This window comes from Macrobrachium nipponense, chromosome 7 (genome assembly GCF_015104395.2).
Source record: "Macrobrachium nipponense isolate FS-2020 chromosome 7, ASM1510439v2, whole genome shotgun sequence".
Lineage (NCBI taxonomy): Eukaryota > Metazoa > Arthropoda > Malacostraca > Decapoda > Palaemonidae > Macrobrachium > Macrobrachium nipponense.
The window spans coordinates 77,773,073-77,790,461 of NC_061109.1; the positions used below are offsets into that span (position 1 = coordinate 77,773,073).

General features: G+C 39.3%; 1 protein-coding gene across 1 annotated transcript; it reads left to right on the plus strand.

The window, feature by feature from the left end:
- The first annotated feature begins 206 nt into the window (after nucleotides 1-206).
- LOC135217705 (PHD and RING finger domain-containing protein 1-like) lies at nucleotides 207-7,312 on the plus strand. Its single transcript, XM_064253691.1, has 6 exons — nucleotides 207-523; nucleotides 731-957; nucleotides 1,154-1,306; nucleotides 1,553-1,714; nucleotides 1,871-2,122; nucleotides 6,689-7,312. Exons 1-6 carry the CDS (start codon nucleotides 241-243, stop codon nucleotides 6,953-6,955), a joined length of 1,344 nt encoding a protein of 447 aa, XP_064109761.1. The 5' UTR covers nucleotides 207-240; the 3' UTR covers nucleotides 6,956-7,312.
- The last annotated feature ends 10,077 nt before the right edge of the window (nucleotides 7,313-17,389 follow it).

Genomic DNA, 17,389 nt, shown 5'->3' on the forward strand with positions numbered 1-17,389 from the left:
CGTCCGACAGAAATTCGAATTTCGCGCACACGCTACCTGTAGGTCAGGTGATCTACTTACCTGCCGCTGGGTGGCAGGACTAGGAACCATCCCCATGTTCTATCATATTTTTTCTATACCGCCTGTCTCCTGAGGGGAGGTAGGGTGGGTATAATTTTGTATATATCTGCCAGGTAAGTATGTATAAAACTTTATTGTATCATAACAATATCATTTCAAACTGCATTTCAGGATTTTGAAATGTTGAGGGAAGAGAGTAGAAGAGATGGTCGGGACGAGGACTCTGATGATGATGATGTTGGTACCTCAAAATCATCATCGAAACGTAAACGTTCCATAGATTCTGATTCAGAAGAAGAGTCCGATACTGACGGAGAGTCTGATGGGAGTTACGAAACTGACGAAAGTGATGAGGAGGGGGAGGAGGAAGATGAGGCACTGAATGTTGGAGAAGAAAAGGAAGGAAATGATAGTGAAGATGAAGGAAGTGATGATGATGATGAGGAAGATGAAGAGAGTGAAGGTAGGTTTGTAGAACTAAGATGATTGATACTTAAGGATTGTGGTAACTTTGTCCTCAAATTTTCAGTTTCATTTATTTTTAATGGTTTTTGTATGTAACATGCAAGTTTTATCAGTTTTTTGGATGTACAGTGGTTTTTATGTTGAATCTTGAATTGGTAATGATTGATTTGGGCCTTTGTTTTTATATATTTTTCATTATTACCAGTGACAGATAGTGAGGAATATGATACAGATGATGAAACCCAGCCAACAAGTACTCGAAACACCTGTCGCAGGACAAGGATCGAAAGTGGATCTGATTCAGATAGCAATGGTGTAGAAAGCACTGGCGACCCTTGTCCTATATGTTTAGGTCGAATGAAGGGGGAAATTGGATCACCTGAGAATTGTGATCACTCATTTTGTCTTGAGTGTATTCTGGAATGGTCAAAGGTAAGTTTTGATCTCGACTATTAGCAAAGTTGCTGCACAATGTAAATTATGAACATTGTAAACATTGTGTTAAAGCATCAGACTAAGATATTTCATTTTAATACCTAATATTGACTATGATCTTAGTGGATTTAAAATCACAAGTCATTTTTATTACATTATTATTGTATTAATAAATTGATTTGATTGTTCCCAGACAAACAATAGCTGTCCACAAGACAGAATTCCATTTTTCATGGTATTTGTACGTCGCCAAATTGGATGGCCAGTCATCCGAAAAGTACCAGTGGAAGAATCTAAACCAGACAACATTCCAGATGAAGAGGAAGATGATCCAACCTTTTGTGAGGTAGGCAGCCAAATATTCTTTTTATAAAAGATTGGATGTGACAGATCTGTCATGAATGGATTTCTCTGAACAACTGCTCTGTGTCCATCAGGCAAGCTGTGGATATTCATAGGCTATATTGGCCATGTGATTGTGTGGTTTTTAAGTGACAAAATTAATTTTGATTCAGAAGTTTTTTACAGTATACACTTACTATAATTAGCATTCACTGTTTATTGTAAAAGATATTGTGATTGTCTGGAACAGGTTTGTGGTCGTTGTGACCGCGAGGATCGGCTATTGTTGTGTGATGGTTGTGACCTTGGATACCACCTGGAGTGCCTTGACCCACCTCTTGAACAAGTGCCAATTGATGAATGGTTTTGTTCTGACTGCCAAGCTGTCAACAGCACGGCAACATGCACTGAGGTGAGTTTGACTTTGTTTTCATTAGAATTTTTATAAATTTATTAACTGGTAGTTTTGCATAAAATAATTGCTGTATATGATTGTTTATAAAGTGCATATTGGTGTTGGTGGTTATATATTTGAAAACTTTGTTAAATTTGTTGTTTCTTCTTGCAGGTGGATATTGAAGATGGGGAACTTCATGACCTTATTGATGATGGTGCTCCAAGTTCATCTCTTCCTACTTTGCGTCCCTCACGTAATAACAGACAGGCTGCTGGGCAGCCTCGTAGAGTTAGGCTTTTGCCCCGCACTCGTGCCTCTGAGAGAGTTCGTGCACGTATAACACGTTCTCGAAAACAGAGGGCAAGGCCAACCATCACAGAAGAACAAGAAAAAGAATATGAGGCTGTAATAGATGCTGTGGCAGTAAGTATGAAGACTTGTCATTTGATAAACAGAGTAGTCATCAGTATTCTCCATGTAAAGAAATGTAGCGTTATTACGTTTAATAATGATGCTTTCAGTATGTATATTTTTGTAAGTTGCATGTCAACAGAGCAGTTATATATATACAGTGGTACCTCGAGATACGAAATTAATCCGTTCCGAGACGGGCTTCGTATCAAGAGTTTTTCGTATCTTGAAACACATTTTACATGTAAAATGGCTAATCCGTTCCAAGCCCTCCAAAAACACCCCAGTAAATTATATTTCCAGGCCTAAAACACATGTTCTAGGGTTACGACAGAAGAAATATGACTTCAAAAAGGCAAAATACTGTACATACTTGAGTAATATTGAACTGCATGTAATGTTCAACCCCATTTTTACTGCATATATTAGGACTTTTAGCATATGTCCCCCTAGCAATAAGCCTAGCCTATGTTAGCGGTTGCTACTGTAGCCTAGTCTATGATTCTGACATCTAAACCTAAGAGCTAAAAGCTTAGAATATGCCAATAAAATGTATAAATAATCAGTATGTACTCATTTCAAATAATTATTAATTAATCATTAACTATAATACACAAACAAACAAAAAACAAACCTTCCAATTGATTGTTTACATTCTCAGCTCTTAAATTGTCATTAGTAAGCCATAAATTGTCATTAGTATCTCTTCAACTAATGAAACCACCAAACAGTATAATAACCATTCATTTCTATTCTTTATTCTATCTTTACCTAACGGAGATACCGAGTTACTGACAGCTATAATGAAACATACGTAATACGTATACGTAACGTAATAATAAAACAGAAGAAGAATTCTAAAAAATGCGTATTTGTTGGCAGTCTGATTTATTTTATATTGTATGATATCTAATTCACATTTTTTTTATTAAATGTATTGCATGTACTCATTTCAAATAATTATTAAGTAACCATTAACTATAATAAACAAACAAAAAAAAGCTTCCAAACGTCTGTTTACATCCAGCACTTACGAGTATCGAACGATCGCCAAGCAATCACTTTTACACAGTAAGCCATAAATTTTCATTATCTCTCTTCACTACTGAAACTACCAAACAGTATAATAACCATTCATTTCTATTCTTATTCTATCTTTATCTAATGTTCTTTTTTTTATTAAATGTATTGCATGAATACTAAGTTTTTCAATTTACAGCAACCTTCTACCAATAGAATACTTGAAGCACAAGGGGTAGATGCTGACCAATAGAAGAGCAGGACCTTATGGGGTGACTAGCATCAGGAACCAATGGGAGAGCGGGAGGATGGTGGCGAGTTTACTCAGTTGGCGGCGCGGGAGTTTTAAAATTGTTCTCGGTGGTCCGGGCGAATCTCGGGACTTTATAGCAACAACCTTTCGTATCTTGAAAACTTTTCGTATGCAGAGCAGTAAAATTTTTCGTATTGGCTTTCGTAACTTGGATTTTTCGTAAGTTGAGCCTTTTGTATCTCGAGGTACTACTGTATATACACTGCCCAAGAAGGCTCTTCATGGCATTGTTGTGGATTTTTATGCTCATAATAATTTTAAGAAAATATATGGCATTAGTTCCTATGTGGATACAAATATTTACCTTTTATATAGGCATACTTTCAGTGGAAACTGGTCCTGTCACTAAAGTTTGGTAACAATGTAGTTTTTTAGTGACAAGTCATTATGGGGAACTTGCCCATCCATTCAACTGTTGTCATTTTCTTTGGCTGTGCTGCTATACAGATGTCTTCCTACTTGCTAGACTTTTCTTATTATTATTATTATATGTTTGTGGTATGAATGGTGATGCATGATTTTCAAATGGGGGATAATATCTGAACGCACACACACACACGCTCTTTGCCATGTGAATGTTGATCATCACATTCTGTCTGTTCTTTTCTAGAGATCAGGATAGCATGCTGTCTTTGAACTGCCCATTAAAGAAGTAAGAGATTGTTAAAGAATAATAGGTCTGAGAAGGTGCTGTTTGTTCTGAGTATGGCAATACTTTGGCTTTTCCAACCAACTTCCATTGATGATCCCCTGATGTGACCATTGTATCTGCCACTGGTTTGGTGGTTTTTGTCTAAGGAGGATATGCTTGGGTTGATGTGATCAACTTGGGTGCTCCTGGAATGTACGTTTGATGTGCACTGGCAGTTACTTGGTACTTTCATTGACTTTTTCCACTCTAACCTCTTCTGCTTCAGCTGTGCCAATGACTCCAAAGGATTCCAATGATATGAGGGAGTAGGTGAAAAGGGGTGCTGTCCCCAAATACCTTAATAAACCACTTGGCTACCTTAGTTTCAGCAGATACTTCTGCTTTGACAGTACCCTCTCTGGCTGAGATCTCCATTGCAGATGTACCTTTTGTTGCTGTTGTAGTTGCTTCTGCAGCTCTTATGCAACTTCTGTTCATGCAGGAATGCTTGTCTCAGGTCAGTCCTTAGTTATTGCTGGCTTTTGATAGTCTAGAAGTGACTCACTATGTCTTCCTTTTAATAGAGGTTGTTTGCCATCAGTAGAGCATTAACATTGATGAATTAAGTGCAGTGATATTGCTACCATCTGAGCTGGCATTCCCCTCACAGATGGAAAATACTGATAGATCTAAATCTTCATTAGTAATGGTATTTATAACTGTATCACCCATCAGAGCATATCAATTACAGTGTTCACCCGTATTCACGAGGGTGCATACCAGATGATCCCTGCGAATAGTTGAAACCCCTATAAAAACGCTTAAAACTACCTTTTTTGTTAGTTAAAACTCAAGAAAACCCACAAACAATGTTTATATGTGGTTTTTATTAATAGTATTATCACAAAAAGTGCATTTTATGATGAAAGCGATAAAGAAAAACAGTAATTGTGGGTATTTCTTATAGAAAAATACCACAAATAGGTGAATTATCTGCAAATAATGAGGGGTATATGTTCCAGAGAAATCCGCAAATCTAGAGTGCGCAAATATGGGGAGTTCACTGTATTCCGTCTTAACAATGGTTATGTTTTCACAGCAGAATTAACTGCAGTAACAAGACCAGCTTTTGAAATAATGAAAAAGTCTACTATCACAGGAATATCTTTATCAGCAGTCATGGTATTTACAGCCAGGTCAACCAACAAAATATATTTATTTTTCTTGCCTAACAATGGTTCTGTTTTTACAGAATTAACTGCAGTAGTAAGAGCAGCTATTAAAGTGATGAAAGATATTCTGTCACAGAAATATAATTTTTAGCTTTATAGAAGTGCTTTAGAAACACTAGTATTGTACCTCAGAAAATATCCTTGCACGACAAATTAAATTTTCACTTGAGAAATTATATGGAGATACTGGTAAATGTATAGAAATGTGTTGGATTCTTGTTCATTTAAGCAAAGGAAATGAAGAAGCCAACAAAGCAGCCAAAGCTGCTACAAATGACATATTTAGATACTCTTATTGATTATATAACCTCTCCAAAACTCTTGTTGATTTTATAACCTCCAAAACTCTTATTGATTATATAACCTCTCCAAAACCCAAAAACCCATTATGTAATCAACAAATGGAAAATAATATGGAGCATTAAACATGATAACAAATTAAAAGATTTAAAATCCAGTATTGGAATATGAAATATATATCAAAGGGCAAACTCATAAATAATTTTGTCTTTTCCTGGAGTTGCTCACTCTTGTGACCCATGGATGTTTGATGAATAGCCCACCTGATACAATTCCTCTATGTACAGACTGTAGAGCAACACTTACAGTTAAACGATTTTTGTGAATGTTCAAAATACAATTGACAACAGTTGTCAAGCCTTTGAAACTAATCAGTCAGTTGAAAGAAATTTCATCAGGGTTGTCCATTGTTTTCAGTTAACCCAATTATTTAGTCCGGCCTTATAAGAGCTAATTAAATTAGCTCAATGTCCCGGTTAAAGTACCTTATTATAATAATAAGTCTAAATTGAGTAGAACAGGGCTCTGAGAAAGCCAGACTCGCATAGGGCTCTCACAGTTGTGACATCAGGAATGCTGGGCCTCCTTATATGTGGTTGCAGAAGTTGTCCTTCCATTGCTTTCGTACTTGACCAGGAAGCTGGCATATCTAGGCGGGTAAAACATAACTAGTAGTCCATTTCATCAAACAGTCCCATCTAATTACTGAGTCTAAATAGAAGACAAAGTTTTACATCCTTCCAGGAACAAATTGTTATAACCAACTCCATATTCATCAATGTTACAGAAAGAGAAAGAGGTGCCATCATTGATTAAATTTGTGGGTAACCCACCTGCTCACTTCCTAACTGCTACTTAACTACCTTATTACAAACTTCAATGAATGCACCGGTTTCTACTTGAGGTATATCCATATAAAAGACTAAAGTCTAATGTATGTGAGGAAATGCAAATTATCATGCATTTGTAGTGTTTCTGTATCTTGTGCATCAAAATTTTAGCATTGGACCTTCTTAAGTAGTTTACATTATTTTTTATTGGACCTTCTTATAGTTTACATTATTTTTTTCTTAACTTTTCAGGCTGCTTGTGGTAGTGCCACTGTAAGTTGGCCATTGCCGTCCAGTAAGAGATCTCTCTCTAAACCCAGACGTACCACAAAAGCACCAAAGAGAAAGAGGAGAAAAGTTACTAGAAAAGGGAAGGCTAAGAAAAGGAAAAGCACTACCAGAAAGCGCAGAACTGCCAAAACTAGGAAAACTAAGGGTACAAAAACACGTAAAACAAGGAAGACTACGAAACGGAAGGGCAAAGTCAAGAGAAAAAGGAAGGTAAGTCATCATTTTTAATCTTTTTGAAAGTATGATTGAACAAGTATCCTAAGTAGGAAAGTATTATTTAGTAAATGTAAATCATGACAGAAGTGATTTTTGTTAGCCTTACGAGTAGTCTGTGACTTTACAGATTAAGGAAGTCGACTTTTGTGTGAAATTCTAAAGAAATGAATGATTAATGTAGGTTCTACTCAAGGTTGCCATAAAATTATTTATCTTGTATTTAATTAGTTTATGAAAACCACTCAAGTCACGTTGTAGACATACCATAGGACCATGCATTATCTTCTGAAGAAGGGATGGAAATCTAAGGAAGAATAAGTTGAAGTTGGACAGCTCTTTGGTTAAGTAACTGAAGGTTAAGGTTGAAATAAGTATAAAAAACAAAAAGGACATTTGGGGTCAAGGGGGGACTAAATAAATACCTCTGCAGGGATTAACTTTGGGCTACTCAAGGTACACTGTTTGTCGTAACCCCTGTAGAGACTAACAAAGATATCCAAGTAAGGGAATTCTTATTTAGTATAAAAAAATTAATAAAGAAATATAAATTTTAAAACTAAATAGAAAAGTATCTGGAATAATAGCTGAAACTTTAAGAATACCACTGACTAGATATACATGCTAAAATCCTAAGAATACTGACTAGATAAACTTGCGAAAATCCAATGTTAACTCGATATTATTCTTTATTATTATTGACAAAACATTGCATACCATATATTGTGATATAATATTTGTATTTGGTTTGCACAAAACAGTGGTTTTTAATCTTTTTAACAATAACGCATCTTCAATACATTATTAAATATTTTGTCCATAGAAAGGAAATAATTTTCATTCATAATATATAGCTACTAATCAAACATCACAAGAAGCGCCTCAAACACCAACACCAAAATAAAAATACAGGTATTCTCCTACTTATGATGGGGTTAGGTTCCAAAAACCCCATCGTTTGTTGAAAAAATCATATCTCGAATATAGCCTAGCCTACACTAGGGTAATTAGTATCATATTTACATATATAGGGTAGCCTAGCCTGCACTACACAGTATACTTTATACATATACGGTGTAGTAATTATTAATTTCGGCTATTTCTCTCGGGTCAATGCATATTGTTTTACGATACTTCAGTACAAAGAGAAATTTAATAACATTAACAAGTTCCCGCAGAGTATAGGTTACTATGGTACGTATATCTTACCATACAGTAGCCTAACCTACAGTAAACTATACTACATATACAGTATATAGCAGTTTGTTTATTTATTAATAATATAAGCCAATTTGGAGGTTCAGTGCATTCTGACTATGATATATCAGTAGAAAAAACAAGTTGGGCACAAAATGAGAATCAGATTGGGACCGACATCGGCATAATTGAGCGATGTCAGGCTGCTGATGGCTACATATAATTATAAAATAAAAACAATAAATATGCATCTTTTCCATGAATCTTTTAAAAAGTTATACGTTACTTTACTGTATCCAATAATATTTTATGTATTCTCATTCTATTGTATCATAAAATACTAACAAAGCAGTCAGTGTTTTGTTTTGGAACTCAGCCGATGGCAAGAGTTTATTTCGCCATACAGGCGGCCCTCAGTTAGCAGCAGGGGTTCCGTTTCTGGCCGCTGACACTAAATGATTTTCGACGCTAAGCAATTTGAAAGCCTACGGCCGCTGCGCACATCTTCTTTCGAAACTCTAGACCAGTCAAAGGTGCCGTAATCCCACAAAGGCGCAATAAGTAAAATTATGTTTATGCAGTATAGTACTATAGAATTTATTGTACAGTAGTACTGTACAGTACATTATAGCATTATAAATACAGTAAAGTGAAAAAAGCCTAGTTTTATTCCTTTTGGTGTCTAGAGTATGTAAAGATAAATTATAATAAGGTTTATACAGTGTACAAGTAGCTGTAGTGTTCAAGTTACGATAATTCGTCTTATGATAGTCCGATGTTATGAGAGACCAAATTACAATAGCCTAACTTTATCCATCTTCTAGTTGCATAAGTTCAATAACAGCAAAAGAGAATGATGAAGTATTGTTTTAACGTTATACTCGTTGCATGAACGTTTTTTTTTTTTTTTCTTCTCTCTCCTAAGTACAACCGAATTGGATAACATCCGTTTGGCTTGTATTTCAAACATCGTACTACAGTACACTATTACCGTAGTTGTTATAAATGGCGTTATGTATAGAATAGAACTGAGATATCTTAATGCAATAACTTTATTCGCTATAGATCAAAGATCAATCGGGAAATATATTTTTAAATTTAAACCTAGTTATAACTGAAGCTGAGACAACTGTTCAAATTGCTAATGACTATTATCGTACATCGGCAACAAGGATAAAACTCCAGTAAACGTATGCCATCAAACACAACCGTAGATAAAATTGAGATAAAATCATTTTAATCAAAACTACTGTGCTTGAAATAAAAAATTTTACTGTTGGTTTCACGCCGATATAAGATAAATAATGTAAAGTTCGTATTACGATGATATAAAGAATTGCAAACAGAATCACAATTTTTTTACGCAATAAACATACCGCCAACATAATCTGTTAACGAAAAAAAAAGTAGTTCACATTCATATTTCCACCTAAAAACACGTATAAGGAAAAATAACCTTGTCTCATATAAGTCAAGTATCTAGATATTTGTTTATGCTAACCAGAAGCAAGAGAATTCGCTCAGAATTGCGTTATGGCGAAACAAACTCATATTCGCCATCAGCTGATTTCAAACCACATTAGCCGATTCCGTGGAATACTGGCTTAGATTTGCCGTAGTATTTCATAATACAATATGAGAATACATACAATATTATTGGATACAGTGAAGTAATGTATAACTTTTTAAAGGATTTATGGAAAAGATGCATAATTAATAAAATAACACCATGCATTTTTCGTAACATGGCGGACAAGAAAGAACATGAAAAAACATCCCCTGACAACGTGGAGCGTAGTTACAAAGGCTGCCTTAATTTGTATCGTATTTATGTACAAAGATAAAAATACCCTATACGTAATATATTTTCATACACATTTTAAACATAAAAGCATAAATATTTAAAAAATCGACACATTGATCGCTAAATTTCCACTCTTTTTAACTATATTTTCGGAAGAGCTGCAGGCAGCGGCTTACAAGAACGAACATGAAAAAACATCGTATTTAATAACGTGAAGGGCAGTTTCAAAAGTTGCCTTTTTATCATATTTCTGCAATGAAATAAAAATACCCTATACGTAATGCATTTTCATACACATTTTAATCATAAAAGCATGAACATTTATAAAATCGACATATAGATAGCCAATTTGCACTTGTCTTTTTAACTATATATTTTTGTAAGTGCGGCAGGCGGCGGCTCACAAGGAAGAACATGAAAAAACATCGCATTTGATAACGTGAAGGGCAGTTTCAAAAGCTACCTTCGTATCACATTTCTGTGCAGAAATAAAAATACCGTTTACATAATACATTTTCACACACATTTTAAACATAAAAGCATGAACATTTATAAATAGACACATCCATAGCTAAATTTGCACTTATGTAACTCTATATTTTTGGCATAGATCAGCGTCAGAGGCATATATTTTACCCTAATACGTATGTAATAACTCTCCATAGAATTTGTTAATTTAATTTGCATAACCTTTATGGTCTGAACGGCATTTCTACAAACGTATGAACTCGTTAGACAACGGCGCTAGCAGAGCTGTTAACTGAAAATTGTGCCGTAAAAATACCTTAAAATGCCTTATTTTTTAAATGAATATTTTAGATGACAGCCGTAAAACCGATTCGCCGCTGAGCGATTGTGCCATTAACTGCGGGCCGCCTGTATTTAGCTCAATTTTGGCCGAAATTTCTTGTTTCTTGTTAGCACAAAAGAATATCTAAATACTTTACTTATATGAGACAAGGTCATTTTACGTTATAAGACATGTTTTCAAGTCGTCGTGAACTAAATTATTCTCTGCACCTACTACACGTTGGATGAGGATCCATTGACACCGAAGTTAGGAATCTTGAACACGGAAAGCCACTGACTCCAGGGCATTTCCTTTGTCTCCTCTTCGAAACGGAAGAAGATCCCAATGGTGAAGCAAAAATCTCCATCTCACCACTTATACACTTACAGATCACACCCACACTGAGCACACTCAGAGAAAGAAAATTAACAAGAAAAATAAAAGTGAAATGGATAAAAACGGGCAAACTGAAACCGGCTTTAAATCAGATAGACAGTAAACACGTCCTATCTTAAAGGCGGTAGACAAATAACTGGTGGGTCACGGGATGCCAAGGGCATTCTGGGTAATACAGGCCCCGTGACCTGGTATAGATGCCAATAGTCCCTGGATCTCACAAGTTTAATTTTAATTCTACCGGTTTCCAGCTTGGTGCTAGTAAATCCTAATGTTAAGACCTCAGGTATGTTAGTTATGAAAAATACAAATTAGTTACAAATTTGTCATTTTTGTTAACAGATTGCACTGTGGACATGTTTGCCGTGTAAAAAAAAATTATGTGATTCCGTCTGCTATTTTCACTTTATTTCATCATAATATGAGCTTCATGTTATTTATCTTTTATCGGCTTGAAAACAACAGTAAATTGTGTTCTTTTGAAGCCCAGAAGTTTTGATTAATTATTCTCTCAATTTTATTATTTTTATCGGTTGTGTTTGATGGCATAAGTTTACGGTAGTTTTATTCTTATTACCGATGCACAATAATAATCATTAGTAGCTTGAACAGTTTTCTCAGCTTCAGCTGCAATTTACCGGTATATTTCCTTGCTGATCTTTGATCTATAGTGAATAAAGATATTACATAAAAATATATTTTCATACAATCAACTTACCTGTCAGATATATACATAGCTAAGACTCCGTCGTCCCCGACAGAAATTCAAATTTCGCGCCACTCGCTACAGGTAGGTCAGGTGATCTACCGGCCTGCCCTGGGCGGCAGGACTAGGAACCATCCCCGTTTTCTATCATATTTTCTCTGTCGCCGGTGGTATCAACATTGTTGCTATTACCTCCTGACTTAGATTCTTATTTCGTCCTTTGATCATCGTTTCTCGGCTTTTTGGTGACGTATCTGGATTGTGTTTTTGGCATTCGCTACTCTGGACTGTTTTTGGAATTGCTTTTTGGATTTTTCTCAGTATGTCTGATTCAAATGTGAGTGTGAGAATGTGTGTGAATGTAGGCTGCAGGGTGAGGATACCGAAAGCTTCGGTTGATCCTCACACTGTATGCCGTAAATGTAGGGGGTTTCAGTGTTCTGCTAATAATACTTGTAATGAATGCGAGGGATTAAATGCAGAAGAGTGGAAGACTTTAACTTCTTATTTGAAGAAGTTAGAGAGGGATAGGGTTAGACGTCTGAAAGGTGTGAGTTCAAGGCCTATTGAGCCTTTTACTGATAATTCTAATCCTACTGATTTAGATTCTCCCTATGTTTCTCATTCACAAAGTGTACTTTCGGAATCGGCCTCGGAAATCGCCGATCTGAAAGCTACGATTCGAGAACATGAAGTCCAAAATGGCGGACTTACAAGGTAAGGCTAGTGAAAGTGAGCATTACAGTGAAGTGAGTTCCCCCAGTGTTGTGGAGGGGGCGTTTGATCGTCCCTGCGACGCTCCCTGGCCTAGACCTCTTCCAAGCTCCCATGCCCAGAGGAGAAGGAAAGTCGAAAGCCTTAAGGAGGTCGTGGGGAATCCCCAACGGTCAGACGTCCCTTCAGCTAGCTCTGTTTCGTGGCAGGCTGCTCAAGGGCGCTCTAGAAAAAGCGTCCTTCGTGAGTGTTTCTCATCCTCTCCCTCTCCCTCACCTAAACGAGGGTGGAAGGAGTCGAATTTATCGAGGCCTCTGAAGCGTCATATGAAAGAACCCGAAATTGATTCGAGCCCAGAGCGTTTCTCAGATGACGCTCCCTCTTCTATTAAGAAGGCGAAGGTGGCGTCAGCGTCAACCCGACGAGTACGCAGAAGTACCCTTTCCTACTTCTCCCCCGATTGATGACGAAAGGCGTCATGCAGTTGACGTGGGAGAAGCTTCAAGGAGAATTATTATGGTAGTTCAAGAGCAACTGGCCTCTCTAGTGGGAGTTTTAGCGCCTCGTAGGAAGGACGTTGCGCTTCCAATCAAGAAGTCTCGTCCTCTCTCCCCTGCTAAGCGAGAAGCGTCATGCAGACGTGAAGCTTCTAAACATATTACAGAAGCTTCGGGTTCGAGAGCGAGATCGGTTGTTTACGAAAGTTACGTAATGCCAGAGAGACGTGAGACGTCTTTTAGACATGAAGCGTCTTTGAAAGCTTTTGGTAGACGTGAAGCTCCAACCAATATTTTGGCGCCAAGTAGGACGCCTTTTGAGAGCGGAGCGTCTTCCAGGCGCGAGGCGTCATCCGGACGTCAGCAGCCAAGTAAGCGGGAGGCGTCAGCCAGGACGCTTGGCGGACGAGAAGCGTCATCCAAGCGGGAAGCGTCTTCTATTTATCGGGAGAAGCCTGAGCTTTGGCGCCTTCCAAGGCTATTAAAGCGGGGAAGAGGAAAGAATATCATTCCCTTAGCCCCTCTCCTATTAGGAGTTTGTCTCCTCCAGAGGAGGAACGTACAGAGGTGGGAGCGGAGACTCATTTAGATCCCGAGTTGGAAGGAAACTCGGATGAAGAATATCAAGGAAGAGAAGGACTGTCGAACTATAAAGTTTTGACTGCCTTGCTTCTAGAGGAGTATGGAGACGAATTGACTCCTGCCGCTCCTCCTTCTCCGCCGCTCTCTGTTTTCGAGTGCTAAGACGAAGAAGTCTTCGTCTTTTCTCAAAATGAAGCCCACCATTTCAATGAAGAGGGCTCTACAATCCTTAGACTCGTGGATGAAGTCTAAGAAGGAAGGACTTAGTAACGAACGTCTTCTGCATGCCTCCAGCGAGACTAGCTGGTAAAAGAGGCATTTGGTATCAGACGGGAGAGAATATGGGTATTGCTCTCCCGTCTACGTCAGAAGCAGACTTTTTCGACCTTAGTTGACGCTTCACGTCGACAAGGTCTCAACTCGGCACGGATTACGTGGGGCATTTCTGAACTGGACCATCTCCTCAAGGGACTCTTTCATGTATTGGAAGTTTTCAACTTCTTAGATTGGTCCCTTGGGGTGATGTCCAAGAAAGCCCATGATTCGGAAGGAATCGAACCGGAAGCCCTTTTGTGCATATTGTCTTGTATAGACAAAGCGGTACAGGATGGCTCTTTTGAAATCTCCTCTTTGTTTGGAGCAGGTCTTCTAAAGAAGAGGACGGTATATGGTGCCTTTTTAACCAAGGCAGTCTCCCACGCTCAGAGGGCAGCGCTGCTGTATTCGCCTTTGTCTGACTTTTTGTTCCCTTCTCAGTTGGTGAAGGACATTGCTCATTCATTAACTGAGAAGGCGACTCAGGATCTTCTGACGCAGTCAGCAAGGAAGAAGAAGCCTGCTTCTACATCTGACAAGAAAGGACCGAGTACATCGGTTCAGCCCTTTCGAGGTGGTCCGACCTCCAGACCTCCCGCAAGAAGGAAGGCTCCGGAGAAGAGAGGTAGGTCTGCCTTTCGTCCCTTTAAAAAGGGAAATGAAGCTTCTCCTCCTCCAAGCACCAGTAGGTGCCAGGCTCCTGGGATTTGTGGAGGCCTGGACACTTATAAACACAGACGCGTCATCGTTGGCTATAATAAGGAAGGGATATCGTATCCCTTTCCTGAACACTCCTCCCCTATCGTCAATACCAAGGGAACTAACAGCCAAGTACAAGGATCCTGTGCTGAGGGATAACTCTTCGATCGATGGTGGAACAAATGTGGGACAAGAGAGCGATAGAACTAGTACTAGATCAAAACTCCCCGGGGTTTTACAATCGCCTTTTTCTGGTTGCGAAAGCCTCGGGAGGCTGGAGACCAGTACTGGATGTCAGCTCTCTGAACAAATTTTTTCGGAAGGAAAAGTTCTCCATGGAGACTTCTGCTTCAGTCCTGGCGTCATTACGACAAGGAAATTGGATGGTGTCTCTAGATCTCCAGGACGCCTACTTTCACGTCCCTATCCACCCTTCATCGAAGAAGTACCTCCGTTTCATGACGGGGGGAAGGATCTTTCAGTTCAGAGCCTTGTGTTTCGGCCTGTCCACAGCTCCTCAGGTCTTCACAAGCCTGATGAAGAATGTGGCGAGGTTTCTTCACCTCAAAGGAGTAAATATCTCTCTGTATCTGGACGACTGGCTCATCAGGGCCAGATCAGAGAGACAGTGCTTGGAGGACCTGAAGTTAACTTTAGATCTGAACAAAGCGTTGGGATTGCTCGTGAACCTCGAGAAGTCGCAGCTGACCCCCAGACAGGACTTAGTCTATCTGGGGATTCGGATGGATTCTCGGGGTTTTCGAGTATTTCCTTCGCAAGAGAGAATCGCAAAAGGTTTGCGGATAGTCTCTCTCTTAAGGAAGAACATACGTCGGCGAGGGAATGGTTGAGCCTTCTAGGGACCCTTTCCTCGCTCGAACAGTTCTTCCCGCTAGGAAGACTTCATTTACGTCCGCTTCAATTCTTCCTCAAGAAGTCTTGGAGTTGGAAAACTGGACAACTTTCGGACGTCTTTCCCATTCCAGTGGAGATAAGATCGCACCTGGAATGGTGGTTGCCCCCTCTGGAAGAGAACAAAGGGATCTCTCTAAGGACACAGAACCCAGACCTAGTGTTGTACTCAGACGCGTCGGAGAAAGGTTGGGGAGCAACATTAGGCTCGAAGGAGGTGTCAGGCACCTGGGAACCAGCGCAGGTGACTTGGCACATAAACTGCAAAGAGCTCTTCGCAGTGCATCTGGCTTTGAAGAGTCTAGAACCTCTGGTGGTCGAACAAAGTAGTGCAAGTAAAACGTGGACAACACCACCGCACTTGCCTACATTCGAAAACAGGGAGGGACTCACTCCTCGTTCCTTTACGAACTGACGAGAGACCTTTTGCTTTGGACGTCTCACAGGAACATCTCCCTTCTGTCTGACAAGGTTCGTGCAGGGAGTAAAGAATGTGAGGGCGGACAGACTCAGCAGGAGGAACCAGGTCCTTCATACAGAGTGGACCCTACACGAGGAAGTGTGTCAAGATCTCTGGTCGCTGTGGGGACACCTCATGTGGATCTCTCGCCACTTATTCATTTCCAAAAGGCTGGCAGTCTTTTGCTCGGTCGTGGAAGATCCAAGAGCTCTTATGGTAGACGCCTTCCTGCTGGATTGGTCTCGGGTAGACGTATATGCTTTTCCTCCATTCAAAATCCTGGGATTAGTAATAAAAAAGTTTGTGGCGTCAAAGGAGACGAGGATGGGGGGGATTCATGATAAGCCCCCTTTTGGCCGGCCCAAGATTGGTTCACGGAGGTGTAGAGTGGATCGTAGACTTTCCAAGATCCCTACCAAGAAGGACGGATCTTCTCAGACAACCACACTTCAAGAGGTACCATCAAACCTCCCCGCTCTCGCTCTGACTGCCTTTCGACTATCGAAAGACTCGTCAGAGCGAGAGGGTTTTTTCTCGCGGAGTTGCAAGCGCGATCGCGAGAGCACGCAGAACCTCCACTACGAAAGTATATCAATCGAAGTGGGAGGTTTTTAGAAGGTGGTGTAGATCTAAGAAGTTGTCTCCTCCACTACCTCTATAGCGGAAATTGCTGATTTCCTTCTATTCCTGAGAGAACAATCTCATCTAGCTGTATCCACAATAAAGGGATACAGAAGTATGCTCTCGGCTGTCTTCAGGAATAGAGGATTAGATCTGGCAGATAATAAAGATCTCACGATCTCATAAGGTCATTTGAGACTTCAAAGTCGAAGGAACCGGTCCCTCCGAACTGGAACCTAGACGTGTCCTCAAGTTTCTTTCATCTGAAAGATTCGAACCTCCTCATCTGGCTTCGTTTCGAGACATCACCAGAAAATGCCTATTCCTATTATCTTTAGCTACGGCAAAGAGAGTTAGTGAATTACATGCTCTGCAAGATAAAGTAGGTTTCAAGGGAGACTCAGCTATTTGCTCGTTTAAGACACTGTTTTTAGCTAAGAATGAGAATCCCTCGAATCCCTGGCCTAAGTCATTTGAAGTCAAAGGCATATCGAGTCTCGTAGGAAGAGAAGCAGAAAGATCTCTATGCCCTGTAAGAACTCTAAAGTTTTACATTCAGAGAAAGCATCAGATGGGAGGCTCTAGACAAGGTCTTTGGTGCGCAGTAAAAGACCCCACAAGACTGATGTCCAAGAATGCGCTGGCATTCTTTGTGAGGAACGTCATTACAGACCGCGATAAGGTCTGTTCTGACGAACCAGTTACGGACTGTTTGGAAAGTTAAAGCTCATGAAGTGAGAGCAGTAGCGACGTCTC